Below are 14,193 nucleotides of genomic sequence, written 5' to 3' on the forward strand. Positions count from 1 at the left end.
GTCTGGGGTTCGAGTCCCGCTTGGGGTGCCTTGCGACGGACTGGCGTCCCGTCCTGGGTGTGTCCCCTGCCCCTCCGGCCTTACGCCCTCTGTTACCGGGTAGGCTCCGGTTCCCCCGTGACCCCGTATGGGATGAGCGGTTCTGAAAATGTGTGTATTTCTAATACAGATGGAAAAAATAACTTAAATAAGGTCGTTTTATTGAACCGACTGGTTACGTCCAGGTTCCTAAATTGTCCAGTTTCCCAAATTACGCCATCCGTTGAAGACATGTTGTCAATTTTATATTTACAAAATATGTTTTGTACAAGTGTGGGTTTTATGTATTTTACCTGTTCTGATTCTGAGATGGCCCAGTCTCACTGCACCCTGAAGATGATTCAGTGAAAAGATTAAAAATGTGAATTGTTTAATATGAACAGAATTTGAAGGCATTTCCTACACTTCACCTAAATAATGTTTTGAACTGCTTTTAAGTGAAAGTATTCCTTCAAAAAGAGATGAGAAAAATCCCTAAGACTCATGGTCATGTAGAGAAAATGGTACAGTAAAAACTGGTGTATGTCAGTATTGCCTAAGGATGTAGCGCTGTGGTGAGGGTAACTACTACTGTTAGAGAACAGTTGGATTTTACATATTCACCCTAATTTGCCTCTACTTTTGCATAATCTCTGGTTTAAATAGAGAGATTTCAATTTATTAAAGTAAGTTTTTAGTATCCTTTGCAGTGACCATAATCGACTGACTCTCAGATCTTTTGAGTTCTACTGTATTTGAGTTCGGTGTTCATTTTAACTGATTTGGCGGCGTCACTTTTAGTTCCGTTCAGGTGCTTTGGCCAAAAGATGAGTTTTTCTGTGCAGTGGTCAGAGGTGTACTTTATATTTTAATTCAAGAGCACAGCATTGCTTTCTTTATGTGGTGTGAAATTGTTAACAAAAAGGTCTGTGTGATTCTGCTTTAGTGTTTTGTTTCAGATGTGTATCTATAGTTCTCAGTGAGAGGCGAGTCCATATGGACTTCAGTGCAATATTGCAGAAGGGCAAACCTTAGATAATCCTGCTGAACTACAGGGTAACACTTTAACGGCCTCCAGTTATTACATTTGAATGTTACCAGGCTATACAAAAATCTGACACAACAGAAGTCAGTATTGATTTTTATTCCTGTTTTCTGTGGGTTATTCATAAGTTCATTTTTGATCTGCTCATCTGATATGCTATAACATATTGGTGTGAAATGAAAATTCATTAGAAAAATTAAATTGTTCCAAGGCCAGCATGTAGCACAGGGGTAAAGAACATAGACTTGTGACCTGTAGGTTGCAGGTTCAAAAGCAGAGCCCTGCTACGGTAATTTCTCCTGTAAATACATACTTGTATAAGTGTGTGAAATTGTAATTCGCTTTGGAGAAAAGCATCAGCTAAGGAACGCAATGATACTTTTACTCTTAACTTGCTGTCAAGTTTTTAGTCTGTGGGATGTATCCCGCTGCTCACCAGCCCTTTTATAAACGCATCTTTGGAAATCTTGCAGTGGGGCTCATGCATTTACAGCTACACGGCACAGCCGTGGAACAGTATGCTGTTCTGTTGGTGCTCTTTCACACGCAGTGATGTGAGCTCCATTCAAAGTGTGACCTACACACCCCTGTCTCTCATAAGCCTCAGTGACATAAGCTTGCGCACTTGGTGCTCTTACAGCGGGACCCAGCTATCGGTACTGGTTCTGTGGAACGGTGATGGGTCACAGCCTTCTGTGAGTGCTTTTGTTTCTCTGTTCCAAACATGGTCACATTCATGCAATGCAAGAGTATTAACAGTACATGAGTCAATGAGCTTCTTTCCTCCTTTGTGTTTTCCTGTTTTGCCCCATCCTGTCCATGTAGCCAATAAACTGGCCATTGTTTTGAAAAGCTATCCTTGTTGTTCTTTTAATGTGTCTGAAGTACTACAACAATGCCCACAATGTGTTATAACCACTACTGTGCCATTGGACCAATTTATAGAGTAAAGTAGGTAACATGGGGACCAAATATTTTATTCAGGGATCAGCAAAAGGAGCTCAGGGTGAGTGTACTTAACACAATGGCTTAATAAAATTCCAATTCCAGCCTTCCAAGATGGGTAGTAATACTGTAGAGTAACATATGTAATAAAAGCTACAGTAGTCGAAGAGTGAATGCAAATCTATAAAAATACATAAGTGCCTTTGGAATTTTTTTGAATAAAAATATATGGGATGATAGTGCATTTTATAAATGTATTTATATAATTCATTTATATGAATATATTTTCTTATATTTTTTCTTTTTATATTTTTTTGTATTTTTAAGGCCCAAATACAACGTTTCACAACTGAGACAATTCCATTCAGAATTCCTTCCCTCTATAGCTGCCATTAGCTGTGTTTTGAAATGATGAAACTGGGACTTGTGTAACCATTCCACTTATGTCGATTATTGCCACACTGACTGCTGTATATTCAAACAGAATGGTAAATTCATTTTCAAAGTGGTAAATCCATTTTTTTATTTTTATTAGAGCAAAGAAAGAAAATTGCCTTTGAAGTACATTGACTTTAATTGCATAAGTAGTTACATGTAAAGGTTTCAGTCAGATCATATGGAATGCAATTTGAAAATACAATATAAATGTAGACAAAATTATCACTCATATAAATGTGCAATTATATGTCACCTTAACTGGTTTGATTTTAATCTGAAAGTTTTAAAAGATTCAGCATTCAAAGAACCTGATTTTCATTTATTTAGAGCTTTGTATAATCATGATTTGATTTAACTTTTATTTAGAACATTTAGTCATGATTTTGTTTTTTTGCTTTTTATTTAGAAACTTTAGATTAATTGTGATTTTTTTTTAATAACTTTCACCAGTCAGATGAAATGTTACTCAAATTAATTATTTCTTGGAGATCACGGGAGATTTTTGCTGATGACTCCGTGTCTTCTGCTCTCTCTTTCTGAAACAGTTAATGGACTTGTTAAATAGTGAACATGTAACAAGACAAATTCAGTTTGCATACATCTGTTGCATAATGAGATTGCATTATCTTAAGCATTAGCAATATCTTTTTTTTCTTTTTTTTTTTTAACCAAGAAAAAAGGTAAGGTTATACCTTTTATTATTTTCTGCCTTCTTGATACAGGTCTTGCCAAATTTGGACTCAGAATTCAAACACCTTTGCCCTCCATCCTTCAGTGTGACACTAGAGATGGACACACACTAATGAATGTGTGTGTAATCTGTACAGGTTAAGAATGCTTTTTTATATACTCAATACTTTTTAAACAGCTATTAAACATGTAATTCTTTACATGATCTCCACTTGTTTACAGGCTGGGCTAGGAGAAAAGATCTCAATCTTCTGTATGTTTCTGTGTGGAATGAAGTTCACATCACCATCCTTGCACAGGCAACGTCCCTTGGGAACTATGGCAATGCCTTTAACAAAACAAAATCATACAAAAATTGCAAAGTGCCTTAGCAGTATATATGTACCCCAAGAATGTACCATATTCAAAACTCCTTCAGTCAGAAAATTGTCCCAGCTGCTAGTATGATTCTCAAAATTTTACAGACTCTCAGTAAAACACTGGTCAAATGACTGCATTTTTTTTCTAGAGAAATTTACGTTTCTGAAAATTTTACAAGTTATCCAATTCATACTGATACATTTCTGAACGAGGCTATTTGAAGCTTGAATTTCTTGCTCAAAACCAAGAACATGCACCTGGCTCCTTTATTGCCCTACAAATTTTTCCAAATCCAATTAATAATATTCAGAACAGCAGCTTCAAATTCTTCATATCTATTTTATGATATTCTGTGTATGTACAGATAGTGTAAGATAAATTACCTTCAACATACACAAACAGCATGCAGGCAAACAGAATACAAATAGTTGTTCTCATTTTGTCCGGCAGGTCAGGTCTTTCTTCTCCAAGAGGCTTGATGGTCCAGCGGTTAAACTGATAATGAAACAATAGAAGATAATTTATACTGTCAGTGACTAAGGAGATTTAACTTGCATCCTTGCTTCTTCTTTCATTAATACGCTTCTTCTTTTGTAGAAATACCCATGTCTATGAGTACTCATGTGAGTTCTTTTAGGTTGTTTACAATCTGCTTTGCTGGGTCCTCTTTCTTAAACATGCTTCTTATTTCCCAGAAACAGTCTTTCTTATATTAGAGCTGTCCAGGATGGGAAAAAGTCCTTGTTTTATTTATTTTTTATTTAATCAAAATACTTCAAGTCCCAAAGCTGTTAAAAAAAAAAAACTACTTAAAATTAATATGCCATTGATTCATTCTGATTAAAGAATCTCAGAATAACATTTATACAATCCAGGTGATACTGATGAAAATATTGTACCTGCAGTTTGTACATTTTATGTTTTTATAACATGTTTAACATTAAAATGCATAAAACAGATATTTGATTTTTGCCATAATTCAGCTACTTTACTCTGCAGTTAGTCCAAAATACCCAACAATTTTTACTCATTTTTACTAACATGCAGAAAACATTCTTAGTTGCACCTTTTATGTTCTCGCCTGGCTTTTACTTTTTAAAGGATCCCAACAAGAAGAATTTTACCTAGAATATTACCTAAAAAAATCCACGCTTTTGTTTGCTTTCAGATCATATAATTTACAGCTTGGATCCTTTTTAATTTCACCGCTAATGCAATTTTTTTCTGTTTATACCTGTCAAAATAATTCTGAGATATACAGTGTAAATGTAAATGAATATATTATAAATTGTTCACTTTATGCACTTACGCAGCCAGCTTGACAGCTTTCTGCATTTATACAGATGGAAAATCTCACTCTGTCGGGGGATTGAACCTGCAATGAAGCTTTAGGTCACAAGTTTGCATCAGCATTAATACGAAACAGCAGTATTAATCAGAAGGACACACCCGAATGATGCAATGACAGTATGTTTAAGGAAAGCACTATGAAAGGATTAGACTGGGAGTTTTCCCCTCTGTTTAGAAATGCTGGCGCTACCCATTCTTATGCCTACTCTGCATTTCTGTCCTGTGTGTGTTAATTCTGAGAAAGCCCTGTCTCCAAGTATGTGCAACACTGAAACTGAAACAAAAGCGGAATTTATATTTTAAGCTTGCACCCTACTAAAGTCAGGTTCTTGTTTGATCAGTTTCATACTGATGACTTTCCTTCCGCATTAACTTCCCGCAGTAAAAAGATGAACAGTACAACGTATGGCATAATTTTCAGAGAAATTAAAATGTAAATACAGTGCATTGGGACCACTCCCATTTTTATGTTGCAGCCTTATGCTAAAATTGTTTAAATTCATTTTGTTCCCCTTCAATATACACTCAATACCACATAATGACAAAGTAAAGAGAATTTTAAAAATTCATCAACAAACTAAAACATCACATTAACAGAAGTATTCAGACCCTTTACTTTGTAAGTTATACAAACACCTTTTGCAGTGATTACAGCCTCGAGTCTTCTTGGGTATGATGGGACAAGCTTTGCACACGTGGATTTGGAGACTGAGCCATTCTTCTCTCTTCATCCTCTCAAGCTCTCTCAGACTAGATGGGGAGCATTTGTGGATGGCTAGTTTCAGGTCTCTCCAGAGATGTTTGATTGGAGACAAGTCCAGGCTCTGACTGGGAAACTCAAGGACGTTTAGAGAGTTGTCCCTAAGGCACTCCTGTTCCCTTTGTTTTGTGCTTTGAGTCATTGTCCTGTTGGAAGGTAAACCTTCAGCTCAGAGCATTCTTGAGCAGGTTTTCATTAAGTAGACTGCTCCATTCAGCTTTCCCTCAACCCTGACTAGTCTCCCAGTCCTTGCTGCTGAAAAACAATTCCACAGCATGATGCTGTCACCACCGTGCTTCACTGTTGGGGTGGTATTGCGCAGGTGATGAGCGGTGCCTGGTTTCCTCCAGACATGATTCTTAGAATTGAGGCCATACAATTCAGTCTTGATTTCATCAGACCAAGGAATCTTGTTTCTCACAGTGTGAGTGTCCTTAAGGTGCCATTTTACAAACTCCAAGCAGGCTTTCATGTGTCTTTTACTGAGAGGTTTCCATCTGGCCACACTGCCATAAAGCCCAGATTGGTGGAGTGTTGCAGTAATGGTTGAACTTCTGGAAGTTTCTCCCATCTACACACAGGATCTCAGCCAGATTGACTATCGGGTTCTTGGTCATCTCTTTTATCAAGGCCTTTCTCCCCCATTTGCTCAGTTTGGCCAGGCGGCAAGCTCTAGAAAGAGTAGTGGTTGTTCCAAATTTCTTGTATTTAAGAATTACGGAGGCCATTGTGTTCTTGGGAACTTTCAGTGCTGCAGAAATTCTTTAGTAGCCTTCTGCAGATCTGTGCCTCAACACAACCCTGTCTCTAAGCTCTGCAAGCAGTTTCTCTGACATTATGGCTTGGCTTTTACTATGATATATAGTGTCAGCTGTGGGGCCTTATATAGACAGGTGTGTGCCTTTCTACATCATGTACAATCAATTGAATTTACCACTGGTGGACTCCAAACAAGGTGAAGAAACATTTCAAAGATAATCAATAGAAATGGGATGCATCTGAGCTAAATTTAAGGTGTCATAGCAAAAGGTCTGAATAGTTACTGTATATCATTGTGATATTTCTGTTTATTTTTCATAAATTTGCAAAAATGTCTAAAATCCTGTTTTTGCTTTGTCGTTATGTAGCATAAAGATACAACATTTGAACATGCATTTCCATGATACTCTAGTTCATTTGTGATAATTATACTAACAAGTTTGTTTTGATAATAAGAAGAAAATAATTACTTAAACAGTGTTCCTTCAGTAGGTCATCCTGAAGTGAAGAAAAACATTAAACCGCATCTTTTCATTATAGTACATTGTGAAACCTGAAACTTCTGTTTGTGTATGTATTTAAGCATGTGTAAGAAAAATTATTTTTGAGCTTTTTGACTCATTTTAGAATCAATAGTCAAAATAAGGTTGGAACATCAGATATTGAAACATTCAAATATTCCTTAGACAATAAAATAAGCTCTGAATTTTCTGGGTATTATATTTATTGCTTTGCAAGAGTACAAAAGTTTCTAAAGTATAACAGACAGCAGTACAAATGTTTGGGTTGAAAACATTTGTCAGTTTTGACATGCAGTCATTTATACAAAAGTAAAGTGTGCACTTTGTTAACTACATACAGCCATCAAATAACTGTAATTATGTGTAACTTAAGTTAATGAACTATTGAAGTATGAATGCCCTATTCCATAATAAAGGAACTGACACATCTGTTTTAATACTGCTGTTGTAAATGACATTAGTATCCATAAATAATATTTACATCATAGTCTTTTTACAGTTAGGACTGTAAAATCTAACAAATCTAAATAATCCATCCCCTTCTATTCCCAAGAAGATTGATTGCTTGCATATCACTGGGAATTTTGTTCATGTTCAAAATGTTACATTTGCACTGTTATAAAGCTGTTTTGCATTTTCTCTTCGCCTTGGACTCATTGGACACTGGCTGTGCTGTTTCTGGAAGTCTGATGTTGCTTCATGCGCCAGTTTTCTCCAGGCTCCTGAAATATAGTACAAAGACCTCTTAGTTTGCACATGAAGACATGACATAATGATAAGTGGACGAGTATAAGTTTAGTATCAAAACTGCAGCATTAACTAAAGATAGTGGAACTGCGCTTAAGCAACGCTTTAATTCATGCTCCTGAACACGTAAAGAGAGGTTTTAAAAAGGATTGATCGTTTTGTTTATACTGCAGAGCCAGATCAGAACTGTGAACAGGCACATGCATTTTTGCAAGTCAGTAGTATATTGGTACGAAACCTTTTGTTTTGCTGGAAATTCTTGATTAAATTCTGGGCAAATCTGGATTCTGGATTTAAACACTTCTTCTCTGCCACATCCTTCAAGGTCACGCTGCAGAAAAGCAAGCATACACATCTGAATGACTTTACTTTGCCTTAACAACATTTCCTGAAGATACATTTCCAAAGCTAGATTTTTGAGACTCAGACATAGTTTAATGCGCTTACATGATCTCCATGTGATTGCAGGCTGAGCTAGGATGATAGATATTAATGTTTGCAATGTTTCTGTGAGGAATGAAGTTCACCCCACCATCCATGCACAGGCATCGTCCTTTTGGAGCTATAGCAACTCCTTGAAGAAAACAAAATTATTAAAAGTTACAAAGTGCTGTTCCATAGTGCAGTTACAAATGCTCAAAATGTCAGTCATATTCTTCCATATTCCTCATGCATATTGCAGATGACTTTTTGGCATCAGCTGAACTCCATACTGGTAGCTCCAATAAATCCGACTGAAGTGCAATCTTTCTAATGTTAAATATTCTGAAATGTTACACTGTAAAAATTAATTTAAAACTCTTTACCTTTAACATATGCTAAGAGCATGCAGGTGAGCAGGAGGACAACAGCTGATCTCATTGTTTTCTTCTGTAGATTTGAAAGCTCCGAAGATGAGTTTAAGAATGAGCTGATGGTTCGAATATATATACTGGTGGCATGGGGGTGGAACATCTGGGCTGCACTAGGCTCTGCCTTGTATTACTGCTGGGATTTTCCCTAGAGCTTGCTATTGTACTTCTTTCAAATACAAGCTTCTGCTTTCTGAGAAATGCTCTCAGTGATAGTAAAAGTTCAAATACTGCCAAAACACTGCATAAAAAAATTGCTGAATAATTATTATCGTATTTTAATTTTTGTTCCTGGGCCCAGAAATTCATGTGAAGTGACACATGAGTAGCAAAATATTGGACATAAACAACTTGTTAAATCAAAACATGTCCATTTATGACTACAGTGCAGTAGCTGCATCCTTTTTCCACCTTGCAGATTCAAAAATTATGCTGACGTAGCAATTATCATTCATAAAGTTTTGACTGGCTGTTTCGTGTCCTGTTACATCAAAAACCACTATTTCATGCTCTTTCTTCTTTTTACATGAATGGATTTGTTTCTGGAAAATAGCCTTTTGAAATACAAAGGTATGTTCACTAATGAGTGTTTCTGCAAAAACATACACTAAATGATTGAAAAAATATGATTTTATAGGTTTATCCACCCATTAAATATGTTCCATATGTGCAGTTTATTTATCTCAAATTGTTCTACTTTCTTTTGTATTTAGGTATAGAGTTTTGGTAATGTCAGCCTCTAAGCTAGATCATAGTACTTGTTACCACTTATTACCATAAATGTACCTCTACTTCACAAAAAAAGGAATTGAAATTGTGTAATTTAATTTTTGCAGCAATATTTAACTGGATAATGCTGATATTACAAACAAGTCTGCAAGTGAACGCAGAGATTCCCACTTCGGGAGAGAAGTGAAACCGGTTTGTCCTATTCCTTAAAGCTGTTTTTTGGCACTCGGGCAAATTTCCAGAAAAGCACTTATCTCTTGATGTCTGACTGCAGAGTCTAAATAGGAAAGGGACAGAAAAAAGTTTCAAAAACATTTATCAAAAATGTCTGAAATGATGGGACAAGCGGTTTAAGCCAGTGTGTGTGTGTTTCAAATGTTTGAAAAATACATCAAAAATAACATTTTGTTTTAAATTACACAAATAGCATGTTGTTATTTAATTAACAGAAAAGATAAAAGCTGGCTTCATAATTTAAAACTGCCAAGTATTAGAATTTCTCTTTTGCACAACCCTCCTTGCTGAGAAACTGATTAAAATGGATTTATAATAATATGGGGGGGCAAAGTTGTGCACCTGCGCACTGGGTTTGACCTGTGCCTGCTTTCTGATGGATCTCGGGTTCAAGTCCTGCTTCGGGTGCCCTGTGATGGACTGGCGCCCCACCCTGGGTGTGCCCTCCAGCCTTGCACCCTGTGTTGCTGAGCTAGGCTCTGGTTCGCCGTGACCCCACTCGGGACAAGCAGTTTCAACTAATGTGTGTCTGTGTGTGTAATAATATGGTACCATACATCAATTTTATTCTTTATCTGTTGTAACCTAGAGGCGCTTTGATTTGTTATCTCAGCTTTAGGTTTTGTTTGATTATCATATATTCCGAAAGTTCTAAAGAAGTCGCCATGGTTCATAAAGATGTATGCCATGGTGACATCCCGTCTGGACTACTGCAACTCTCTCTTGTGTGGCCTTCCCGCTACTGCCATCAAACCTCTGCAGCTGATACAGAACGCTGCTGCACGAGTTGTGCTTGACTTGCCAAAGCGTTCCCATGTATCTCCTCTACTCATTTCTCTGCACTGCCTTCCTATAGCTGCCCAAATCAAGTTTAAGACCTTGGTTATTGGCTACAAATGCATCAAAAGAACTGCTCATAACTATTTATAAGACCTGATCAGCCTCTACACCCCAGCCAGACCCCTTCGTTCGTCTACTTCTGCCCGCTTGGTTGTCCCGTGCACAAAAGTTAAAGCACGGAGGTTCTTGGTTCTGGCTCCGTTGTGGTGGAATGACCTCCCCCTCTCACTCAGAACTGCTGAAACTCTGTCTACATTCAAGAAGGGTCTGAAAACTCACCTTTTTTCCGGATTCACTTCGCCCAAGATTTCTCAGGCTCATGTATGGTGTAAATGTTCATGCACCGCATCTTTATGATCATGCCCAGATAGCCCTTTACACAGCTACTACTCATGTATTGTATGTAAATATTTGTGTACCTTTTTTTAAAAAAAAAAATTGTAGGAAGGTGATCAGGATTCATCTATCCTGAGTTTTATGCACCTATCGTACGATGAACATCAGTGCTTCAAGTGGAAACAAAGTTTACTTAAGAATCATACGTCTGCATCTGTGTTTCTTTTTTTCCTAATGTAATGTACAAATTGTATTTTCTCTAAGATGTACGTCGCTTTGGAGAAAAGCGTCTGCTAAATGAATAAATGTAAACGTAAAGGAGTATTTTTGTTTTTTTAAGTCTGTCTGATTTTCATGACATGATCATTCCCAAATGTCATTCACAGGGTGGCACGGTGGCACAGCGATTAACACTGCTGTCTCACAGCACCTGAGTGCTGTGAGAGCACATGGGTTTCATCCCTACTGAGTCTGTGTGGAGTTTGCATGTTCTCCCCATGTCTGTGTGGGTTTCCTCTTGGTGTTCTGGTTTCCTCCCACAGTCCAAAGACATGCTGTTCAGGTTCCCCCTAGTGTGTGAGTGACAGAGAGAGTGTGTTCCACTGATATATGGAGTGACCCAGTGTAAGTAGTGTATCTAGCAATGTAAGTCACCACGGTGAATAAGGTGTGTAGGCTGATAACACTACATAGAGTTCATTGGAAGTCGCTTTGGAGAAAAGCATCTGCTAAATAAACAAATGTAAATAAAAGACTCACTTATGTGAACTAGTTATCCTTCTCAGTGTTTTGGCAATTCAGATCCTATCCTGGAATGACTGGGTGTGAGGCTAGGAGGGATACACATTGGATGGGCTGCCAGTCTATCTCAGCGAGGCCACACACATGCAGTTGGAGTTGAACCCACACCCAAACATCCCAAGTGCTCTGAGGCAGCAGCACCACCATGCCACCAACCCGAAGTGGGAAACACAAACATAAACATAAATATTTAGAAGTAAAGTCTGGAAAGGGCTATAGTCATGTAATCCTCGAAAATCTAAACATTCCTGAATATGATTTTTTTTTTAACTTTTTTATTGACCTACCTCAGAAAAAAACTTTTTCATTCTGCCTTAACACTGTAAACACTCCACTTTAACAATCACTCTTCCCAGTGGGAGCTTTTTTAACAAAAGAATATGAAAATATTGTGACATGAGTCGTCATAATTGGGAGAGCTGGTAGCATAGTGTTCATAGCTGCTGCTTTTGAACCCAGAAATTTTGAAATTTCAAAATCAAATTTTGAACCCTCTTCAGGTGCAGGGTTAACCGTTGAGCCATGTACTTGTCCTCAGTTGCTTCTGTAAAATTGCCTAGGTGTATACATGGGTACAAGGGGGGTGTGGTGGCGCAGTGGGTTGGACCACAGTCCTGCTGTCCAGTGGGTCTGGGGTTCAAGTCCCGCTTGGGGTGCCTTGCGACGGACTGGCGTCCCGTCCTGGGTGTGTTCCCTCCCCCTCTGGCCTTACGCCCCTGTGTTCCCGGGTAGGCTCCGGTTCCCCGTGACCCCGTATGGGACAAGCGGTTCTGAAAATGTGTGTGTGTGTATACATGGGTGAATTATTGTAAGCAGCTTCACATTATAAGGTTGCTTTGGAAAAAAGCATCAGATAAATGAATCACATGCCACAGATTTTCAGCTTGCAGAATAGGGAGTGCTATGAATTTTTCTCCCTGTGTTGAGGATTCTCTGATTAATGTTGGATTATCCAGCGTTAGCCACACACACACAATGTCTACAACTGCTTGTCCAGAGCAAAGTTGCGGTGAACTGGAAAGTAACCCAGCAACACAGGGACCAAGGATGGAGGGGGAGGGGACGCACCCTGGATAGGACGCTAGTCCATCGCAAGGCACCCCAAGCAGGACTGCAACCCCAGACCTACCATGCAGCGGGCCCTGGCCAAACACTGCGCCACCACATCCCCTCAGTATCAGCCAATGTTGACTAATTTATGTAGAGTACCTGTGTTATGAGCACAGATCTATAAGATCCCTTGTGAGACTTAACACCTCACTGCCCAGTTCTTCAACCTCAACCCACTCAATACACTTGATTATCCACATCAGTACTTTTTACTTCCTAAACATACTACATTCTATCCAAATTACTCACTGGTGGGTGACTTAAGTAAATCAGGACATAAATTAGATTTTTTTTGTTTTACATTAGTTTCTGTCTGTATATTGCTGCACTGTCATCTTCCAGCTATGAATTTCATAAATAAAACGTATTTCTTTGTTTATCTGATGCTTTTGTCCAAGGCTATCAACAATGACCATGCACATTATCCACAACAAAAAAACATTCCAGTACTGTTCAAAAAAAGATGCTTTTATTGAAAAAGTATTAACTTCAGTAACACGGCATTAAATCAAAAAAGTTACTCTACATTTACAATATTTACAGCCAATAATCCTCATTAATTAAGAAAATAATAATAATTAAAAATAATAAGAAATAATAGGAAGAAACTATTATAACGGAAAAAATAACGGAAATTTCATGAGAAAATAAATCGTTCATATGAATTATACTTTGATAACATTTACATCGCTCAACATTTCGTGGAGAACGCTACTATATGTCTGGATTATCTTCAGCTTGCTCAGGTGAACTTTGTTCTTGGAGTGGAATCCTCAGAGTTTTTGTTCCATTCTCTTCATGCTCCTGCAATAAAATGGTCAGAATTCAGTAAGAAGGCAGAGTCTGACAAATGCTTATATTGCACCAAAGTATCTACAGCTGATGCAATGCAATATAGATACAGCAATACAAATGCAAATTGTACACATTATAGGCATCTTTGATTGTAATCTTCTATAATTTCCAGACATGTTTAGAAAAAAGATTTCCATGTCTTCTGGAGAAGTGTTACTTATTTAGGAGATGCAGGTAAGCAGGCAGTGGTTTGAAGCACAACTGCTACCATACCTTTTGTGCCTTTGTGATTTCTTGATGAAGTTCTTGGCAAATTTAGACTCTGGATTCAAGCACTTCTTCTCTCCAGTACCCTTCAGCGTGACACTGCAGAAAATCAAATCAAAACATAATTTTAAGCAATACTGCAAAATAAAAATATGGAAATGAATAAATCTCTTTTGGAAGCGCAAATGTAATGCCGGTGAATACTTTAAAATGCTTACATTATCTCCATCTTCTCGCAAGAGCTGCTAGCTGCATACACTTCAACCTTCTGAATGTTTTTTAGCTTGATGAAGTTTACTCCTTCATCGATACACAAGCACCGACCTGTGGAAACAACTGCCATGCCTTGGAGAGAAAGCAAAATGGAACACATCAGAATATGGATCATTACAGAAAATTCATACAATTAGTTTATAGCACTTTCAAGGGTTTCACAAAAATACATCTGATAACAAAAAAAATTCAGAGTTAACTCTACTTAACTGCAGCAAATTGAAGCATTTAAGAAGCGGTTTTCCTTTGAATATTCTAATATACTTTACCTTCTACATTAACAAGCAGAAGACAGGCAAGCAGGATTGCAGCTGATGTCCTCAT

General features: G+C 37.7%; 2 protein-coding genes across 2 annotated transcripts; both read right to left on the bottom strand.

Moving 5' to 3' along the window:
• Positions 1–2,886: 2,886 nt before the first annotated feature.
• On the bottom strand, positions 2,887–4,175 carry LOC108925004 (C-X-C motif chemokine 11-1-like). Its single transcript, XM_018736697.1, has 5 exons — positions 4,143–4,175; positions 3,880–3,991; positions 3,338–3,464; positions 3,139–3,228; positions 2,887–2,982 (listed from the first exon to the last, which is right to left on the bottom strand). The coding sequence occupies exons 1-5, from the start codon at positions 4,173–4,175 to the stop codon at positions 2,922–2,924; spliced, it is 423 nt and encodes a 140-aa protein (XP_018592213.1). The 3' UTR covers positions 2,887–2,921.
• Positions 4,176–7,087: 2,912 nt separating this feature from the next.
• On the bottom strand, positions 7,088–14,193 carry LOC108925043 (C-X-C motif chemokine 11-6-like). The gene is made up of 8 exons (XM_029253079.1): positions 14,139–14,193; positions 13,815–13,941; positions 13,603–13,695; positions 13,318–13,338; positions 8,440–8,564; positions 8,081–8,207; positions 7,872–7,964; positions 7,088–7,608 (listed from the first exon to the last, which is right to left on the bottom strand). Exons 1-8 carry the CDS (start codon positions 14,191–14,193, stop codon positions 7,584–7,586), a joined length of 666 nt encoding a protein of 221 aa, XP_029108912.1. The 3' UTR covers positions 7,088–7,583.

This window comes from Scleropages formosus, chromosome 6 (assembly GCF_900964775.1).
Source record: "Scleropages formosus chromosome 6, fSclFor1.1, whole genome shotgun sequence".
NCBI lineage: Eukaryota > Metazoa > Chordata > Actinopteri > Osteoglossiformes > Osteoglossidae > Scleropages > Scleropages formosus.

Excerpts from the sequence above, each read along its gene's own strand:
- LOC108925004 (XM_018736697.1), bottom strand. The coding sequence starts at position 4,175 with ATGTTTAAGAAAGAGGACCCAGCAAAGCAGATT. Across the intron at positions 3,465-3,879 it reads GCTGTTTGTGTATGTTGAAG|GCATTGCCATAGTTCCCAAG; the intron begins GTAATTTATCTT and ends GTTTTGTTAAAG. Across the intron at positions 2,983-3,138 it reads AAGGCAGAAAATAATAAAAG|AAAGAGAGAGCAGAAGACAC; the intron begins GTATAACCTTAC and ends TAACTGTTTCAG.
- LOC108925043 (XM_029253079.1), bottom strand. The coding sequence starts at position 14,193 with ATGAGGACATCAGCTGCAATCCTGCTTGCCTGTCTTCTGCTTGTTAAT. Across the intron at positions 13,942-14,138 it reads TCTGCTTGTTAATGTAGAAG|GCATGGCAGTTGTTTCCACA; the intron begins GTAAAGTATATT and ends TTTCTCTCCAAG. Across the intron at positions 13,339-13,602 it reads AAATCACAAAGGCACAAAAG|GAGCATGAAGAGAATGGAAC; the intron begins GTATGGTAGCAG and ends ATTTTATTGCAG.